Below are 17,009 nucleotides of genomic sequence, written 5' to 3'. Positions count from 1 at the left end.
CTGCCTGGGCCTACGCCATGTTCACCATTGTTAGGCGTGAGCTTACTTGTGACAGCCACCGTGGCCACACATCTCTTCCTTTCATTTTCGTGGCCCCTCTATCTCACCAAGCCTGGTGTCCTTGTCTCCAGGGACTCGTCCCTCCTCAGAACAGCGTGTGACAAAGCCCCACCACGCTTGGTTCTAAGGCCCATTCTGGCTCCACCTTCTCTAAGACAGTCTTGTTTGTCCTTCTGGGTGCCCGTGGGACTTCCAGTGTCCTCCCACCATCATGCAAACGCATCATGTCTTCTCTGGCCCGCCTTATTCATTCTGCCACTTAAAGGCTTCTGGATAAACATGTCAGCTCAGTCACTAAATTTGAAAACAGGTCCTGCACACAAATGGATGTCACAGCATGGAAGTGGGACGTAGGGAGACTGGTCAGGTTCATAAGCCAGGGAATGGTGATGGTGACGCGTGTAAGGTGCATGAGAGGCTTCACATGTAATGACTTTAATTTCTTAAAGAATATACGCTGTAGAATGACTATTTTACTGAGCAATGGGTAAATCAAAAATGGCCGAGATCAAGGGAGGCTCAGGGAACAGGCAAGTCCACGCCGCACTCACACAGCAACACAAGGACACATGGGCAATGGAATCTTCACTTTATTATGTCACCAGAAGTCACCACCTTCACTTGGCTCACCACAAATGGACGAGTGTCACACACACGGGGGCCACTGCCACTGGATTCACTCTGGAGACAGCACAAGGTGGCGGAGTCTAGAGTGGGGGGTGCCCGGGAGGAGGCGCCCTTCACTGCACACACACAGATATATTTGTGGAGCCTTATATTATACATCTTATATATAGAAAATATATATATTTATACTATACACAGGCAGTAACGCTGCAGGGGGTGGGGGTGGCCGGAGTGAGTACCCAGGCAAGGGACATGGGCACCTGGGGGTGGGGATGTCAGCTCAGGGGCAGCGCTGGGAGATGGCCTGGCCAGTCCATCCTCCCACAAACTCTTGGGAGGCATGTACCCCTAAATGCTCCTGGGAGAATCGAAGGGGTCTTGGGCTAGGTTAGGAGGGTCCCCGAGGGGTGACAAGTGGAAGGGTTTCGTTACATGGGGGAAGTCCAGGCCCCTCAAGAGTCTTAGGAGGGCCAGAATCACCAGGGGAAATGGAATGGGGACCTGATACTGGCTTCTGGGAAGGGGCCTTTCAATGGCAACACCCCACCCAGAGCTGGGCAGGGGTACCCAGGCAAGGAGGTCTAGGATTGAAGGAGACTTGCCTCCTGAGCCCCCAGCTCTGTACAGTGACCTTGGGCCAATCTCTGCCCACCCTACCCAGCCTCCACCATCGTTAAGGGCCCTTGGGTGGTACCCAGGTGTCCCATGCCTCCTCTTGTGCTTGGTGGGGATGGGACCCAGACTCTGCAGGGTGAGGCTGCAGTGGGCCTTTCTTCCAGGAAAGACTTGGGAGCAGGGAAGAGGCAGAGAGGGCAGCGGGAAGGGCGAAGAGACAGGCTACAGGCTCTGAGCATGAGGCTCCAAGGACATGTCCTCAATTAACCTTCCAGAAGACCAGTCAGGTGCGCTGGGACCCATCCAAACCTTGTCCGTCTCCACATGACTGGTCCCTGCCAGTGGCTAGCCAGGTTGGGAGCCAGGTATAGGGAGGTGTATCTAGGTGGTGATCTGTTGGTACTTCCCTCACTCCTGGTAAGGAGGCAGGGGGTCTTGTAGCCTTTTCTAGTCTTGGCGTTGGGGTGCAAGAGGGCCTGTAATAAACACGCAGGGACTGGATGAATCTAATGGGCACCCTGCCCTACGGCCCCATGACAGGGGAGCAGCCAGGGGAGCCTGCAGGGGACCTGATCTGTACACAGCTAGCTGGTGCCCAGGGGCAGCGGGTGAGCAGCACCCTGGAGGCTCCTCCTGCCCATGGGAAAGGGGAGTGGAGTGTGAGCAAGAGGGGAACACAGAGCCTCCCTGCCAGAGATGGGCCATGCCCACCCAAACAGCACTGGCTTCCCAAAGGGATCTGGTTCAGAGGTCACTACTAAAGCCGGCGGCCCCCTGGTCACCTGGGGAACAGAGTCCCTTCCCCAGACATAACAGGGTGGTCACCCACGACGCGCTGCCCCTGGGCTGTTGGGAGGCCCTGCTGCCTTTGGGCCCGGAACCGAACTGAGTTCAGACACACACTCCCCAGCTCCCTCACTTCACCAGCTCCCCGCTCCCGTAAGAGGCTTCCCAAATCCCTTGCCTGCACTGCTGTGCCCTCCCAGCCATGCTTTCTGTCACCTGCAGTGGACTCTGGGCAGCTGCTCGGTGACCCTTGAGGGCAGGGACCATGCCCACCCGCAGTCCAGGCGCCCAGCGCACACTGCCTGGCTGCTGAGATGAGCAGGGGCGTGGCTAGGCCCTGCCTCTCAGGGTTCTTGGGAGAGAAGAGGATGGAGAAAACCCTGGGGTCTCCCCAGGGGCTCGCTCACAGCCCCAAGGGCTTCCGGACCCTGGATGGACGGGACAGGCCCTCGGCTCTCTCACACCTTCCCCAGTCTGGGTCTCCCCATTCCTCCAGGCTGAACGCAGAGACCACCTGAGCAAGAAGCCCTCGCGCTGCCACCCGAAACCTCCTGTCCTCTTTGTGCCTTTGGGGACCCCCGCTTCCTTCCCCCCATAGCCATGACCCCGCCGAGCCTCGGATGCTCAGGGACTCCCTGCCCACGTCATCCCGGCTGGCACATGGGATGCAGATGCTCAAGCCAGCCCCAGGGGCCTCTGGGAGCAAGGAAGGGCCTCACTGTCCTTGGCCACCCCGCCCCCCACATCCTGGCTGACCCCAGATCAGGGGGCCACCGGGAAGGCCATCAGGGCAGGAGTTAGGCACCTGTGGGGGACACCAGTTCAGCCCCTCCTCCTGAGCTTCCTCAGCCCCATAGCCCCCAGGTTAGCACTCCTCGTGCCCAGCCTGGACAAGGAGACACTGCTCTTTTTCCAAGGCCACCATGGGGTGGGTGGGAGGGGTGGGACCTGAGCTCCCAGGACCCGGCTTTCATGGGATAGGAGGACAAAGAGCGACCCACAGGGAAACAGGCAGACGGGTGGGGGGGCCTCTCAGCTCACCACCTCAGGAGGGAGGCCAAGGGCAAGAGGGGCTGCTGGGGGGGGTCTGTGGGGCCTTGCTTGTCATGGAGTCAGTATCTTATGGAGCTCCCAAGAGGAGCCGCCCCAGCTGAGTGGTCGGAGGAGACTGGCGCCCTGGGCTCAGCTCCACAATCCCACTGGCTGCCCGAGTGACCCTGGCCTCCCCAAGCCAACGTTTCCGACCTATCACAGAGTGGAGAAGCCCCCCCAGCTCTCCTCAGGATCTTGTGAGAATCCAGAGGGCTCTGCAGGTGACAGCCCCCTGTGCCCTGTGGGGTTTGCACTCACCCCAAGGCCAAGCCGAACCAAACCTTCCCGGCATTCTGTTCTGATCTCAGGGGCCATCCGTGCCCTCTCCTCCTCTCTCCTTCCTGCTCTGGGTCACTTGTGTCTCCTTCCCCACCTGGGCCGGACACACAGGAGGTGCTCAGGAATGCACAGTGGTGCCATGAACGAGCACACCAGTACCCCTTGCCGCCCCCAAGGCCCCAGCTGGGCAGACCCCTTCACACACAGGTGCATACACACACAGACAGGCCTCTCTGCCTTGCTGCCCCTGCCCCACCTGGGACTAGGTGGCACAGCTGAGGCTGACATGGCACTGGGCAGGGGGGCCTGGGAGGGAGCAGGGGGCTGGGCATAGAGGGACGAACACGGGTGTGGGGGTCAGGGCAGGCGGTCACTGTGGCTCAGTAGCCCTGCGACTGGTAGCCTTGGGGCTCTGAGTCGAAGACGCTGGCAGGCTGCTGGTAGGTGCCACCCATGCCGGCGGGGTCCGGCCCGGCGCTGGGCTCCACGTAGGGGGCGTAAGGCACGCCCGAGTCCTGGCTGGGGTCCGTGTAGTCCTGGGAGAAGAGGGCCGAGTCGGCGCCAATCTGGTACCGCTGGAAGGCCAGCATGGCCTGGCCCGCCTGAGAGGGGCGGTGGGGCGAGGGCAGGGAGGTTAGGGGAGAGATAGACAAGAAGGTTAGGTTAGTAGAGGTGAGTGCACAGGACACGGGGTTAAAGGGCCTCAGAAAACCAGGGAGGAGTCCAAGGGGGAGGCAGGCAAGAGTGAAGACTGTCCTGCAGCAGCCTAGGGGCTCAGACATGCTGGACCGCCGGGAAGAACCTCCGTGGTCCCCTCGTCTCCATGTCCCTGATCCTGTAGGTACTACTGGGCCACCAAACATGCTAGACTCTCCACTGCAGCGTGCTGGCATGGCCCAGAGGAACATGCTAGAGCTTCCATCATGGGGTGCTGACGTGGCCCAAGGCAGCATCTGCCCCAAACTGTTTTCAGCAGTGTTGGTGGAACAGGAAAATAAATAATTGCTTGGTGGGCAAGAACTCTTGGCCTTGCCCCAAAAGCCATCACATTCTTCTCGGCCTCTCTTGCTATGTCTGGTCATGTGTCAAAATCCTGGCCAATGGAGAGGTCCCATGTTCTTCAGTTCACCCTCCAGCCCAGTGCTGGGAATGCAGGCACGATGGCTGGCGCACAGCCGGCCATGGTGGACCACGAGGCCACAGGTCTAGTTGGAGAGGTGGGAGGGGCCTGGGTTGATACGCCAACCCGCCCCAGACCAAAGTCACTGGGATTTAGGACGGCCACCGCTTGTGACTAACTATGACGACCCCTGAAACACCTGGTCAGAGGAACTTGGGGAGGCACGTTAACCAGCGTGAAGCTGGTTTCAGAAGCAGGACTCATCCTACACTTGGCTTAGTGTGCTGGGAATGCCCCAGGGGGGACACTATGATGAGCAACAGTTAGGCAGCTTTCTCCAGCCTCAGGCACCCTATTATTTTCCCAGAACCCAATTTAGGAAGGGCTTGCCTCCAGCATCCAGGCACCAGTTGGGAATTCTTTTGTGATGAAAGCAACCCCTTTGTCATGAAGAACAATGGCAGGAACCACACGGAGCATGGGAAGGAGTCACTTTCCTTAATAGGAAGCGTCATACAAATAGCTGACAGGTTTACGGTCAGTCACAGCCTTTCCCAGCGACTTTGTAGCCCAAAGAAATCAGCCTGCGGTGGGAAAGGCTCCATCCAGCTCTGCCCGTCGAGGCCCTAAAGAATGGAGGGGTCACAGCAGCCAGCTGGTGCCAGAGCTCACCCTGGATGTGGGGGTCCTGCCCTTCCCTGGCCAGGGCCCCCCCATCTCCCTTCCTATAGTCAGTTTCCCAACGAGAGGCAGTCTGCCTTTCCTGGGAAGCCAGGCCGAGTGTGGGCCACTTGGGTTTTTCCACTGGCTTGACATGTGGTCCCAGCTGCTGGAGGTGCCGTCCCCCAGAGCCTGGGAATTGGGGGAGGCAGTGAGCTCCAGGGCAGAGGCCAGGCCAAAGGCATTTCAGGCTGTCTGTGAGCCCAGAGTGTGCAGGGAAGGGATGATGGCTCTGACTCACTTTTCCCAGAAGTCCCTGGGTCCCCTGCCTGGGCTGGATTCTGGTTGACCTCTGTGGCTCCTGGCAGGGGAGGAACCACAGCACCTGGGCCATCGAGCTCAAGGGCCCCTCAGACAGGAGCACAGGGGGACATGGACCTCCAACAGGAGGCCTGCTTCCCACAGAGCAGGCAGTCTTCAGTAGTAGTCTGCGCTTGTATGCTTCCATTGCTGAGGAGCTCACTGCCTGTGTGCTCAGCTTTTGAGGGCCTTTTTCTGTTCATCAACCTGTGCTTGGGCAGCTGAGGGCCCTGAGGAGCGAACCTGTGCAGAACTGGGGGCCAGAGTGCTCTGGAAGAATGGGGATTGCCCACAGGAGAATCACCCCCAGAGGAGAGATTACGGAGGCTCCCCTGTCTCTCAGGAGAGAATGGATGGATGTGGATGGAAGGACGGGCAGATGATGGATGGATGCACAAACTGGTTGATGGATGGATGAATAATAGGTGGAAGGGTGGATGGATGGACAGAAGGATTGGTGAACAAAAGAGCTGGCATTCATTGAGCAGGCCTTGCTTCGTCCTCACCACCCCCACTCCCTGCAGGACTGAGCTCAGAGAGGTGCAGAGGGTTGCTCAGGGCCACACATCATGGAGAGCAGAGTGGCTCCGGGGCTCCTCTCTTGGCAGCCGGTCACCCGGGAACAGAGGCTGTGAAGCCCCTCCTAGGTGCTCAGCCACTGGGCTCTCTGACCCTCCTGGGAGCCTGGGCGTGGAGTTCCCTCCAGCCCTCTTCCCGGCCTCTCCCCTCTTGGGAGACTTGGCAGACCAGTCTCCCCTTCACCAGCCTGAGGGCTCCTGGGCCCGGGACCCCATGTGATTCACCACAGGGCACACACCGGCTGCTCAATAAATGTTTACTGAACGAACAAACGTAAGGAGAACAAGCCGGCAATGAAGACGGGGCGTGGCCGCCAAGCCAGCCCTCCAGGCCGGGTGTCTGGGCCCGCTCGGCTCTCTGGGGGTATCTGGGGCACTAGGGCGGCCCCACAACCGGCCCTGGAGGGGACACCGGGCCCCGGGCGCCGCGGCCTAAGGCTGGGCGGCGGCGGGAAACAGCGTGTTGTACTCCTCCTGGTAGGAGAGGTCCTTGAATCGCCGCACGGCCAGGGCTGCGCTCAGGCTCTGCCGAGAGAGAGCGGGGTGGGGCGACGGAAGCGCCGCCGCGGGGGGCGTCAGGGGCGGGGCAGAGGCCTGTCACTCAAGGTCCTGAGACCCACCCCCGTGAATATGGTGTCCAATCACTCCCCAGCTTGGGAGTCGGTGCCGCGCCCACATGGGAGGGGTGGGGGCGGGCGCTGCTCTCGTAGCCTCCAGCGGGGGCTGGGCGGGACCTTCTCAGGGGTGTGGTCCGCTGGTGTCACCTGGGGGGCTAGACCACAACAGAACCACCTGGCGCTCCCGGTTTTCTAGCTCCTAAGAAGGTACTGGGGGACGGGGGTGACAGAGGACAATAGAAATCTAGGGGCTTCCGAGGAAAGAAAGAAACCTCCCGGGTGGGCCCGGCGCTCAACCGGGGGAAGAGGCGGGGTCTGAGGGTGGGAGTCAGGTGAGGTGAAACACCGCCAAGGCCAGACCCAGCCAGCAGGCGGCGTGGGCTGCGGAGGTGGGCTCCGTGCCAGCAGGCTCCTTTGACTTTCCATGGGAATACAGTGCCAGAGATCAGATTCACAGAGCAATTCACATTCTGGCTTCTCTGTACCCCCGTTTCTGTTGCCACCCAGAGGTGAGCAGAGGGTGCCCTCCCTGGATGGTTAAGACACTGGCCTGTCCCACCTACCCACCTGTCTTGTCTGAGCCTGCGACCTGCACTCACCCCAAACCAACCTCCCCTAGGTTACAGATGGGTACATGGAGGCCGCCTCACTCCAGGGCATGAGCTCCTGGAATCTTGGAAGACTTCCGTTTCCTGGCCAGGCCTCCCTCAAAAATTAATCCCCTTGCTTAAGTGGAGAGGAAATGTTTTCAGAATGATGAGGGCAATGAATGTACAAATGCGTTTTACACAATTGATGTATGTATGGATTGTGATGAGTTCTATGAGCCCTTAATAAAATGATTAGAAAAAAAAATTAATCCCCCTGCCACTGAGTCAGTCCACAAAGACTTACAGTGACCCTGTAGAACAGGGTAGAATTGCTCCCTGGGGTTCCTCAAGCTGTACATCTCTCTCTATGGGGGCAGACAACCTTATCTTTCACCCCTGGAGCGGCTGGCGGAATTGAACTGCCAACCTTGTGGTTAGCAGCCCAATGTAAAAAAAGATCATAAATACCAACCACTTGGAGTGGTTTTGGATGTCCACGGTCCACAGGAAGTGGGTACCCTGCTCTGTAGCGAAGCGGGGTCTGCTGTCAACGCAAGGCTGTCCTTGTGAGCAGTGATCTCCTTCCCCAGGGCAGGCATCCTGTGACAACCTGCCCACCACACTGGGCAGATGGATGAAGAGGGCAGCCTCCCACCCAGGGCCTTGACTGGAGGCAGCTGGGCAGCTACACTCACCCAGGTGAAGATGGAGAAGAAGGAGAAGGCGATGGCCGCCCGGGCAGCGTCTGTCCTTTCGTTCAGAGGGTTGTCCTCGGGCTTGGAGACCTGCCACTGGTTGGCCAGGTAGCAGAAGCCCACAAACCAGAGGAAGGCCCAGAAGGCTGGGGTGTCCATAGGGCCATGCGTGCCGACCGAGGTGGGATGGGGAGGGGGTGTCGGGGTTGGAGGGGGAGGCAAGGGATCAGGAGAAGTCCATAGTAGGTCCCCGCCCAGAGGAGAGGCCAAGGAGGTGGAGAAGGGGCATCAGTGAGGTGCAAGAGACACCGGGAGGGGCCATGCAGTGAGGGAGGAAGGAGAGAAAGAGAAGGGCCAGTCAGCTGAGGCTTCAGCTCACCTACCCTGCTAGACTAGCCTGCAGCCCCCCACCCCCACCCCGGTGGAGGGAGGGGCAGCTCAACCTGGGGCCCTGGGCCATGACTCTAGGTCCTCCGGTTTTAACACAGTGTGTGTATGTGGGGGGGAGGGGGGAACATATGAATAGTGGGAGTGGGAGTGACTAAGGCCCACCCACCCAGCTAGGGCCAGAGCTACTCTGGGGCCCTGTCCACCTCCCAGAGGCCCTGGGCCGCCATGGGACACAGCTCTGTGACCTGCAGAGAGACGTGTGCCAGGCTGAGGCCCAGAGGACAAGCCTGCCCCAACCATGGGGTTGTGGCGCCTGCTCCCACCCATCAGGCAGGAGGAGCTCAGGCCAGTGAGGGAATAACCTTACAGACACGGCTTGGGCTTCTGCTAACACGGCTTGGGGTTCTGCTCTGTCCAACTGGAAGGAATTGGCAGAGACCCAGCTCCTCATTGGCAACAGGGGGCTGAGGGGCAATGTGCCCCGAGGAGGGGTTCATGGGGGGCTGGGCCTCCTGGTCTGCTGTCAACCAGACTCGTCCTAAAAGGCCCAGACCTGGACAGACACCCCAAGTCCTGACAGCCCCACCCACACGAGACATCTAGCAGTGATTCCTGGGGAGCTCCTGGGGGCAGAGAGCAAGATGTCCGGCCATCCAAGGCTGTTTCTGGAGGGCAAAAATCAGTCCCAGGCTCTGCCTGAACCCCTAGGCAGGCTGTGTGCCAGGGTACTCATGGGAGACCACCAGGCAGGACCATAGAGCCCAGGGGAACCAGGCGCTGGCCCTGAATGTGGCACAGGTCCGATTCCACTGTGTCCTCTGCCCCTGCACCCCCATGAAGCCAGGAGCTTTTGTGGGGTCTGTATTCCTGCCTGGTCCCACCCATCCCTGCAGCTTGCTTGTGGCCAACCACGCAACCCGAGTCTGTCCGTGCACCCACCTCCCAAGTGTGGAAGTGTGAGGACTGGCAGATCCCACCCCCTGCTGTGGGGATGCCCGCCTACTGGGTGGGGTCTCACCCGAGACACCGATGTCAGACAGGACAGCCTTCTTGCGATCCTTGACGCTGCTGATCTGGGGGAAGTACACGTCCAGGGCCAGGTAGAGCACGCAGGTGAGGAAGGCCAGCACTCCCACTGTCACCCCGTAGCTGCAGGCACTGGGGTTGCGATTGTAGATGCAGAACTCCTCGCCCTTGGAGACGCTGTTGAGGTAGCCCTCGTTCACGATGGAGCCGAACACCACGATGGAGAAGACCTGGGGGATGGGGGAAGCAAGGGTGAGACAGGACGGGGTGCCCGGCCCGTCTGCCTGCCTGCCCAGGGCTCTCCACCCTGGACATCAGCAGGCAGGTGTTTCAGAGGGGAGGCCATCGCGAAGGAGGAGAGGGGGAGAGAGAGAGAGAGAGAGAGAGAGAGTGTGTGTGTGTGTGTGTGACAATGGATTCCTTCCTCTGCCCTGGGAACCAAAGACTCGCCAAACCCATGGTGAGTGAGTTGATGGCAACTCGACTCGTGGTGGCACCCAAAGAGCAGCAAACAACGAGATAATTACTTCTGCTCACGAATGCCATCCCCTTGTGGTATTTCTGTGGTAAAAGCACATGAAAACTCACTCAGCCTCCTGGTATTTGCTTCTGTGTGCAGACCCCTCCCCTGGAGTGAGGGTTGGGCCCACTGCCTTGCTTCCCACAGAGCACGGTGCAAGTGACGATACCACTTACGACGAGGTTACAAAGAGACCATGGCTTCCCTCTGGCTGGCCTGCCCGGCCTCCTCCTCTCCCTCAGTCACTCTGATGGAGGCCAGCTGGTGGAGTCTGCCTTCCTAGAAAAGCCTGAGGACCTGCTCCCCCAGCTTGGACATACATGAGGTGGCCGAGAGTCTAGCCTACTGGACAGCAATGGGTGAGGCCCATGTGACAAGGAACTGAGCCTGCCAGGCAGGGGATCTGCCAACCACCACACAGGTGAGCTTGGACGTGCACCTGCCCGCAGGGGAGCCTGCGGATGAGACCTCAGCCCTAACACCTTGACTGCATCCTGTGAGAGACCTTAGGCAGGGGCACCCTGCGGACCTGCACGCAGACTCCTGGCTCATAGGAATAAGTGAGAGCATTAATGTGTGCTATTCTAAAGCTACCGAGTCTTGGGATAATTTGTTACCCAGCAATCGATCACAAAAGCCCTGGTAGTACAGTGGGTTGTGCACTGAGTTGCTGACTGTAAGGTCGGCAGTTCAAAACCACCAGAAGCTTTGAGGGAGAAAGATGAGGCTTTCTGCTCCCATAAAGCATTACAGTCTCGGAAACCCACGGAGTTCTCCTCTGTCCTGTAGGGTTGCTATGAGTCAGAATGGACTCCACAAACTGTTGTTTTTCCCCAAAGATGATGAACAGCACTGCGCACACGAGGCAGCTGAGGTCCAGATGGTGGCTAACGTTCCCATTGTCCCATGCCACTATCCTAGCCTTTTCCTTGTTCCCCTCATCTCCACTGAAGGCTGCTTGGAGGTTTAGGGACATGGTTTCACGGACACCCCAATGAATTGGCCTGAAAACATGCTTGGTGTTTCTGGTCTACCTCCTGGTCCCTTGCATGATACCTGGGATCCTAAAGGCTTGCAGGTGGGTATCCAAGGCACACTCATTGGGTCTCTAGATGCCTGGAACAAGGCAGGTAGGACAGCCAGGAATCGGAGCAGAAAATGGAATGGGTGGCTCACTGCCTCCAGGAACAAGTACCTCCTTCGTCACGAGACCAGAAGAACTGAAGGGTGCCCGGCTACCACTCCTGCATATTTGGACCAAAGACTCTTTAGGAGGCTCCTGATCAAAACAGGGATGGTACAGAACAGACTTCCAAAGTCTCATGGAATCTAGACTTTCTGGTGCCATAGCGGCTGGGAGAACCCCTGAAACTTCTGGCATGAGATAAACATTAAACCTTCAACCATAAACATCCCATGCCCTCTGCTTGAAACCAGACTCCATTAGCCTGCACTGAGCTTTGTGCTCTTTTAAGATCAGTCTACAGCAGACAACTACAGCCGGAAAAATGAGCTAGGAGCTGTAGGGGACTGTGAGCCTCAGTACTTGGGGGAGGAACAACCCTGACCAGGAGGGCGAGCATGGTTGTACAATTCAGCGGCATCCTTGTCACCAAGTGGTGGCGACTGTCCAGCTGGTGTCTGCTCTGCTGCGTGCTCACCTGTTCTCAACAATGTTGGCAAAAGAAACACAAGAAGACAGGCCCGGGGGAGGGTGCCCAGGCCTGCGGGGCCACAGTCAAAAGGCAGGACCTCCAGAATGCCTGGGGGGGGAGGGGGTAGAGATTTCTGTTATCTAAATTCTGCATCTCTGGCCTTCCCACCGTTGTCTGCAGACACCATTGTTTCAGTCCAACCCAGACACGCCTCCTCCCACAGCACACACTGGGAGGGGCAGTGACTCCAGAGTGAGTGTGGGGAAAAAACACGTGAGAGGCGTTGCTCTACTCCCGTGAAGCATTCGTCTCAGGAACCCACAGAGGCACTTCTACTCTGTCCTGCGGGGTTGCTCGGAGCTGGAACCGACTTGATGGCAGGGAGTTTACCACAATACAGCCAGGCTGGAATCCGCTGGGGCGGCCCGGCCTCGCAGGTCGGGACCACTTTCCAGGCACTCACGTGAGTGGAAAAATCGAAGTTTTCCTTCTCCCATAGGTTCCCGCCTTACACCTATGCTTATTTATCTTTGATCACGGCTCTTAAATATGCCACTACATAGGTTTGATAATGTACAGGACATATCGGCGCAGCAGTTATCCATAGGAAAAGTGTAAATCTACATTTGATGAGGGGATTGGCTCAAAGCCTTTTCCAGGAAGTGCATGATGGAAGGGCTGGAGGCCACCGCTGCAGGGCAGAGAGTTAAGAGGGATTCTGAAGTAGGGTCCTGGTTCAGCTCCCTGGCCTGGGGCGGGACAGCACCTGTGCCCTCAGACCCGACAGGACCCCCTGGCTCACAGCTTTGTCCCTCCGCAGGCTCCCATCCTCATGGTCGCCCCATACAGCAACAAGGAAAATGCATTCTGTCCCCAGGTGTACAGCAGCACAGCTGAACAGAGGGCAAGAAAGAGAAGGTGGCACTAGGTTGCTGTGAGGGCCCGACCTTGAACCCTGATCTCCTGGTTCCCTTTCCTTGTTTTAATTCTTTCTTGGCTCTTTCTCTTCCCTTTCCTGGTTCTCCTTTTATCTGACTCCTTTTTCTTTATTATTCTCTTCATCTCTTGTGTGGCAGTTACATAATCCCCTGTCAACTTGTAAAGGGGTGGAGTCTAGCCTGTCAATCAGGTTGCAGCGTGATGACCTCATTTGGAGGCTGGAGGGAGATAAATAGTGCACTGGAGCGCAGACAAACCAGATGTGCTACTCTGACACAGCCAGAGCCCGGGGCTGGAGGAGCCACGTGGAGACCACGCCAGTGCTGAGAGGCTTCCACCGCCACGGGATCCACAAGGCTTTCCACCCACCGGCCTGTGATTTTCTTCCTGCCTTTGATGTCATTGCATGTTTTGCAGGAGTCTGAACAGGAATTTATAGATTGGTATCGGACATACGGGCTAATATTGGATTTATGGACTTGATCTGGGCTGGGATGTTTTCTCAATATACAATTGCTCTTTTATATAAAGCTCTTTCTTATACGCATGACTGTCTCTGGATTTGTTTCTCTAGTCTACCCGGACTAACACATCTTGCTTTCTCACATTTCTTGTTTGTTTATTATGTTTTCTCTCTACCCTTTTCCTTTACAATCTTTTTTTAAAAATTTTATTTAGTTGATTAAACTCTTTGTTCTCAGTTGTTTGCCTGTTTTTCCTGCTTGTTCCCCCAGGCCCTACCCCTCTTCTTGGCTATTATTTGTTTTTGTTTTATTTTCTCACCCAATGGGAGACAGCAACTGTGTCCATGTGGCCCAGCCACACCCATCCCTCCAGCCATACCGATGCCTCCTACTGGGTATGGACCACTACTCACTCCTAAGCCGATGATCAATGACAGGTAGCTGGAAGCACGCAAGTGTACCACATGAATAGCAGACGGGACCCTTACACATACTCACATTCTCTTCACAGTGGTGAAGGTCTCACCAGCATACAATCCCCAATTAACATTCAAATACACCACTGCCACCTTGCAAAGAAACTAGACAGAATGCTTAACAGAAGTGACCAGAGCTAAAAGAAAGGGCGGTGGACCTACCTGACAAGGATTTTAAAAACCGTAGTTAGACTCCTTCGAAAGACTGTGAGAACGTTTGAGAAAGCTGCAGGGGAAATCAAGGAAACCCAGAAAAGAAGAATGAGAAAATCATCCAAGAGCAAACTGACAAAATAAATGAAAAAGTAGAAAAACAGCCAACAGAAATCCAGAAGATTGCTACTAGGATGTCAGAGACAGAGAAGGCCGGGAAAGAGCCTGAAGCAGTGAGCTTGGAGGTGTCTATGAAGAGTAACAGAGGGCGGTGGTTAGGTGCAGTGGGACTGCAGTAGGAAACCCGAAAAGACCCACAGCAAAAGGAACAACGGAGCAGATCCAGGAAGAACTCCTAACAACAAAACGCAAGGCTCTGAGAGCCTCGCTGGTGAATTCTACTCAGTTCTCGGAGAGGAGCTGACACCCACCGTCCTCCAAACTACTCCCGAATCCTGAAAAAGGTGGCGGACTGCCTGCATCCATTTTTTTTTAAACATTTTATTAGGGGCTCATACAACTGTTATCGCAATCCATACACACATCAATTGTGCAAAGCGCACTTGTACATCATTCTCAGAACCTCCTGCATCCATTTTATGACTTGAACATAATGTTGATACCCAAACTAGGCAGATACATCACTTAAAAAAAAAATAAAGATCTTTCATGAACACAGATGCAAAAGTAACAAAATCCTAGTCAATAGAATCCAATCATATCTAAAAAAATTTTTTAATCAAGTCTGAAGTACTTTGGACATGTTGTGGGGAGAGGCCAGCCGCGGGAAAAGGACATCATGTTTGGTAAAGCGGAGGGGCAGTGAAAAAGGGGAAGACCCCCAATGAGTGGCTGCAACAATAGGTGCTGGTGAAGAATACGGAAAGTAGCGTGGACTTCTAAAAGGACAGACCAATCTGTCTTAGAAGAAGTACGGCCAGAGTGCTCCTTAGAGGCAAGGGTGGCAAGACTTCCTTACATACTGGGGACATATTGGGAGGAGAGACCAGTCCCTGGAGAAGGACGTCATGCTTGGAAAGTGGAGGGGCGGTGACAAAGGGCTGGATCGGCACAGTGGCTGCAATAACGGGCTCAGGCACAGCAGCGAATGTGAGGCTGGCGCAGGATCTGGTGGTGTTTCCTTCTGGTGTACATGGGGTTGCTATGACAGCATGTAACAACAACATGGGCAGATGATTCCATTAGAAAGCAACCAATGTAATTTATCCCACAAACAAAACACAGGAAAAGAATCCCACGGTTATATAACTGATACAGAAAAGGCATTGGACAAAATCTAACACCCATTCCTGCTAAGAAACACTCGACAAAATAAAAGGGAAATTCCTCAACAGAATTAAGGGTGTATATATTTATAGCTATACAAAATCCATGGCCAGCATCGCTCTTAACCGAGAGAAACTGAAAGCATTCTCATTCTGAACAGAGACCGGACAAGGATGGTGGCCTTCATCACCATTCCTAGCCAGTCAGTCTTACCCAGAGCTAGCAGAGAATAAAGGGAAATTAAAGGCATCCAAACGACAAAGAAGTAAAACTCTATTTGCATATAATACGATCTTCTTAAAACAAACAAACAAACAAACAAACAAAAACACACCAGAGACCCAGCAAGAGAATGGTTGGAACTAATCGACAGAGTCAGCAAAGTGGCAGGGAGTAGGATCAACATGCAAAACCAGCTGGATTCCTTTATGCTGACACAGTATTCTGAAAAGAAAATCAGAGAAACAACACGTTTACAGCAGCCATCGAAAAGAAGGAATACTTTGGAATAAATATGACCAAAGGAACAAAAAGCCTGTACAAAGAAAACTTCAAAACACTATCAGAAACTGAGCTTGTGGATGGGAAGACTTCATATGGTGGAAATGTCAACATTACCAAAAGCTATCTACAGATTTAATACAGTCTTGCACCAGATTCCAACATCATTCTTAAAAGAGAGGGAAAAACGAATGATCAACTTTAGATGGAAAGGAACGAGACCCCAGACAGGCAGAGCAGGACTAAAGAAACATAAAGTAGGAGACCCCTCACTCTCTGATTTCAAAACCTACTACACAGCCACGGTAGTCAAAACAGCCTGGGACTGGTGCAGTGACGGATGCACAGATTAATGGAACAGACAGGGCCAAACACATTAAATGGGAAAGAGATGGTCGCTTGAACAAAAGGTGTTGACAAAACTGTGTCTCCATTTGCAGAAGAATGAAACAGGGTCCATATCTCACATCATTAAACACAAACAAACAAAAAACTCAAGATGGCTCAAAGACCGAAGTACAAAGCCTAACACTACAGAGAACATCAATGAAAGAATAAAGTTAGAGGCCCTTAAGCCATGGCATAAGCACACTGCCAAACATAATGAAAAACAGCTGAGGACTAACCAGAGGGCTGAGGCCAGAGGACTGAGACAAATGAGAGCCCACTGACTGGGAAAGTATTCTTGGCCAAAACTACCGAACATGGGGGCTCCTCTTCAAAATTTACCCCAAACTTCAACCCTCAACAAGAAAGAGACCAATAATCCACTGGAAAAATGGGCAGAGGCCATGGACTGGCATTCCATCAAAGAAGACATGCACAGGCCGCCAACAGACATGAAGAAGCGGGGGGAGACCATCAGTCATTCAAGAGCCACATATCAGAACAACGAGTTATCACCTCACCCGGTATTCACAGCTAAGTTTCAAAAATAAAAACAGAAAACGACAAGTGCTGGTGAGGGTGCCGAGACTGGAGCGCTCTCCGCAGCTGGTGGACTGTGAAATGGGGTAACTACTGTGGAAGGGGGTTTGGTGCATCCTCAAAAAGTTGGGAATAGAAATACTGTTAAGACCCAGCAATCCCTTGACTTGGCCCATCAAGAGTAGTGGTTCTCAACCTTTGGGTCGCAACCCCTTCGGGGGTCCAACAACCCTTTCACAGGGGGTTGCTCAATTCGTAACAGTAGCAAGATTACAGTGATGAAGTAGCAACGAAAATAATTTTATGGTTGGGGGCCACCACAGCATGAAGATCAGTATGAAAGGGTGGTGGCATCAGGAAGGTTGAGAACCAGGGCTCCAGAGAAATAAGAGCGGAGACACAGATATGCATGCCCTATCTTCATCGCAGCACCGTTCACAACAGCAAAAAGATGGAAACACCTACATGCCCGAAGAGTAAAAATGGATCAATAAACTCTGGTACACACACACACACACACACACACACACAGACACACACAGTGGAATACTAACTATGGAATGTCATGGAATGATGACAAATCTGGAAAAAC

At 54.9% G+C, this 17,009-nt stretch overlaps 1 protein-coding gene across 1 annotated transcript in view; it reads right to left on the bottom strand.

Annotated features, from left to right (window-relative positions):
• Window positions 1-634: 634 nt before the first annotated feature.
• The window catches only part of SYNGR1 (synaptogyrin 1), a gene marked incomplete at its 5' end in the record, with an annotated part of 30,815 nt that continues 14,440 nt past the window's right edge, over window positions 635-17,009 (bottom strand). The window contains 3 exons of the mRNA XM_045290955.1: window positions 635-4,061; window positions 8,080-8,225; window positions 9,488-9,725. Coding sequence (XP_045146890.1) covers window positions 3,840-4,061; window positions 8,080-8,225; window positions 9,488-9,725 — 606 coding nt within the window. The remainder of the gene's footprint in view (window positions 4,062-8,079; window positions 8,226-9,487; window positions 9,726-17,009) is intronic.

Source organism: Echinops telfairi, unplaced genomic scaffold (assembly GCF_000313985.2).
Source record: "Echinops telfairi isolate 266 unplaced genomic scaffold, ASM31398v2 ScPeMD7_2;HRSCAF=8, whole genome shotgun sequence".
Classification (NCBI taxonomy): Eukaryota; Metazoa; Chordata; class Mammalia; order Afrosoricida; family Tenrecidae; genus Echinops; species Echinops telfairi.
Note: the sequence above shows the minus strand (reverse complement) of the source record. Positions and strands in the feature narration are given on the sequence as shown.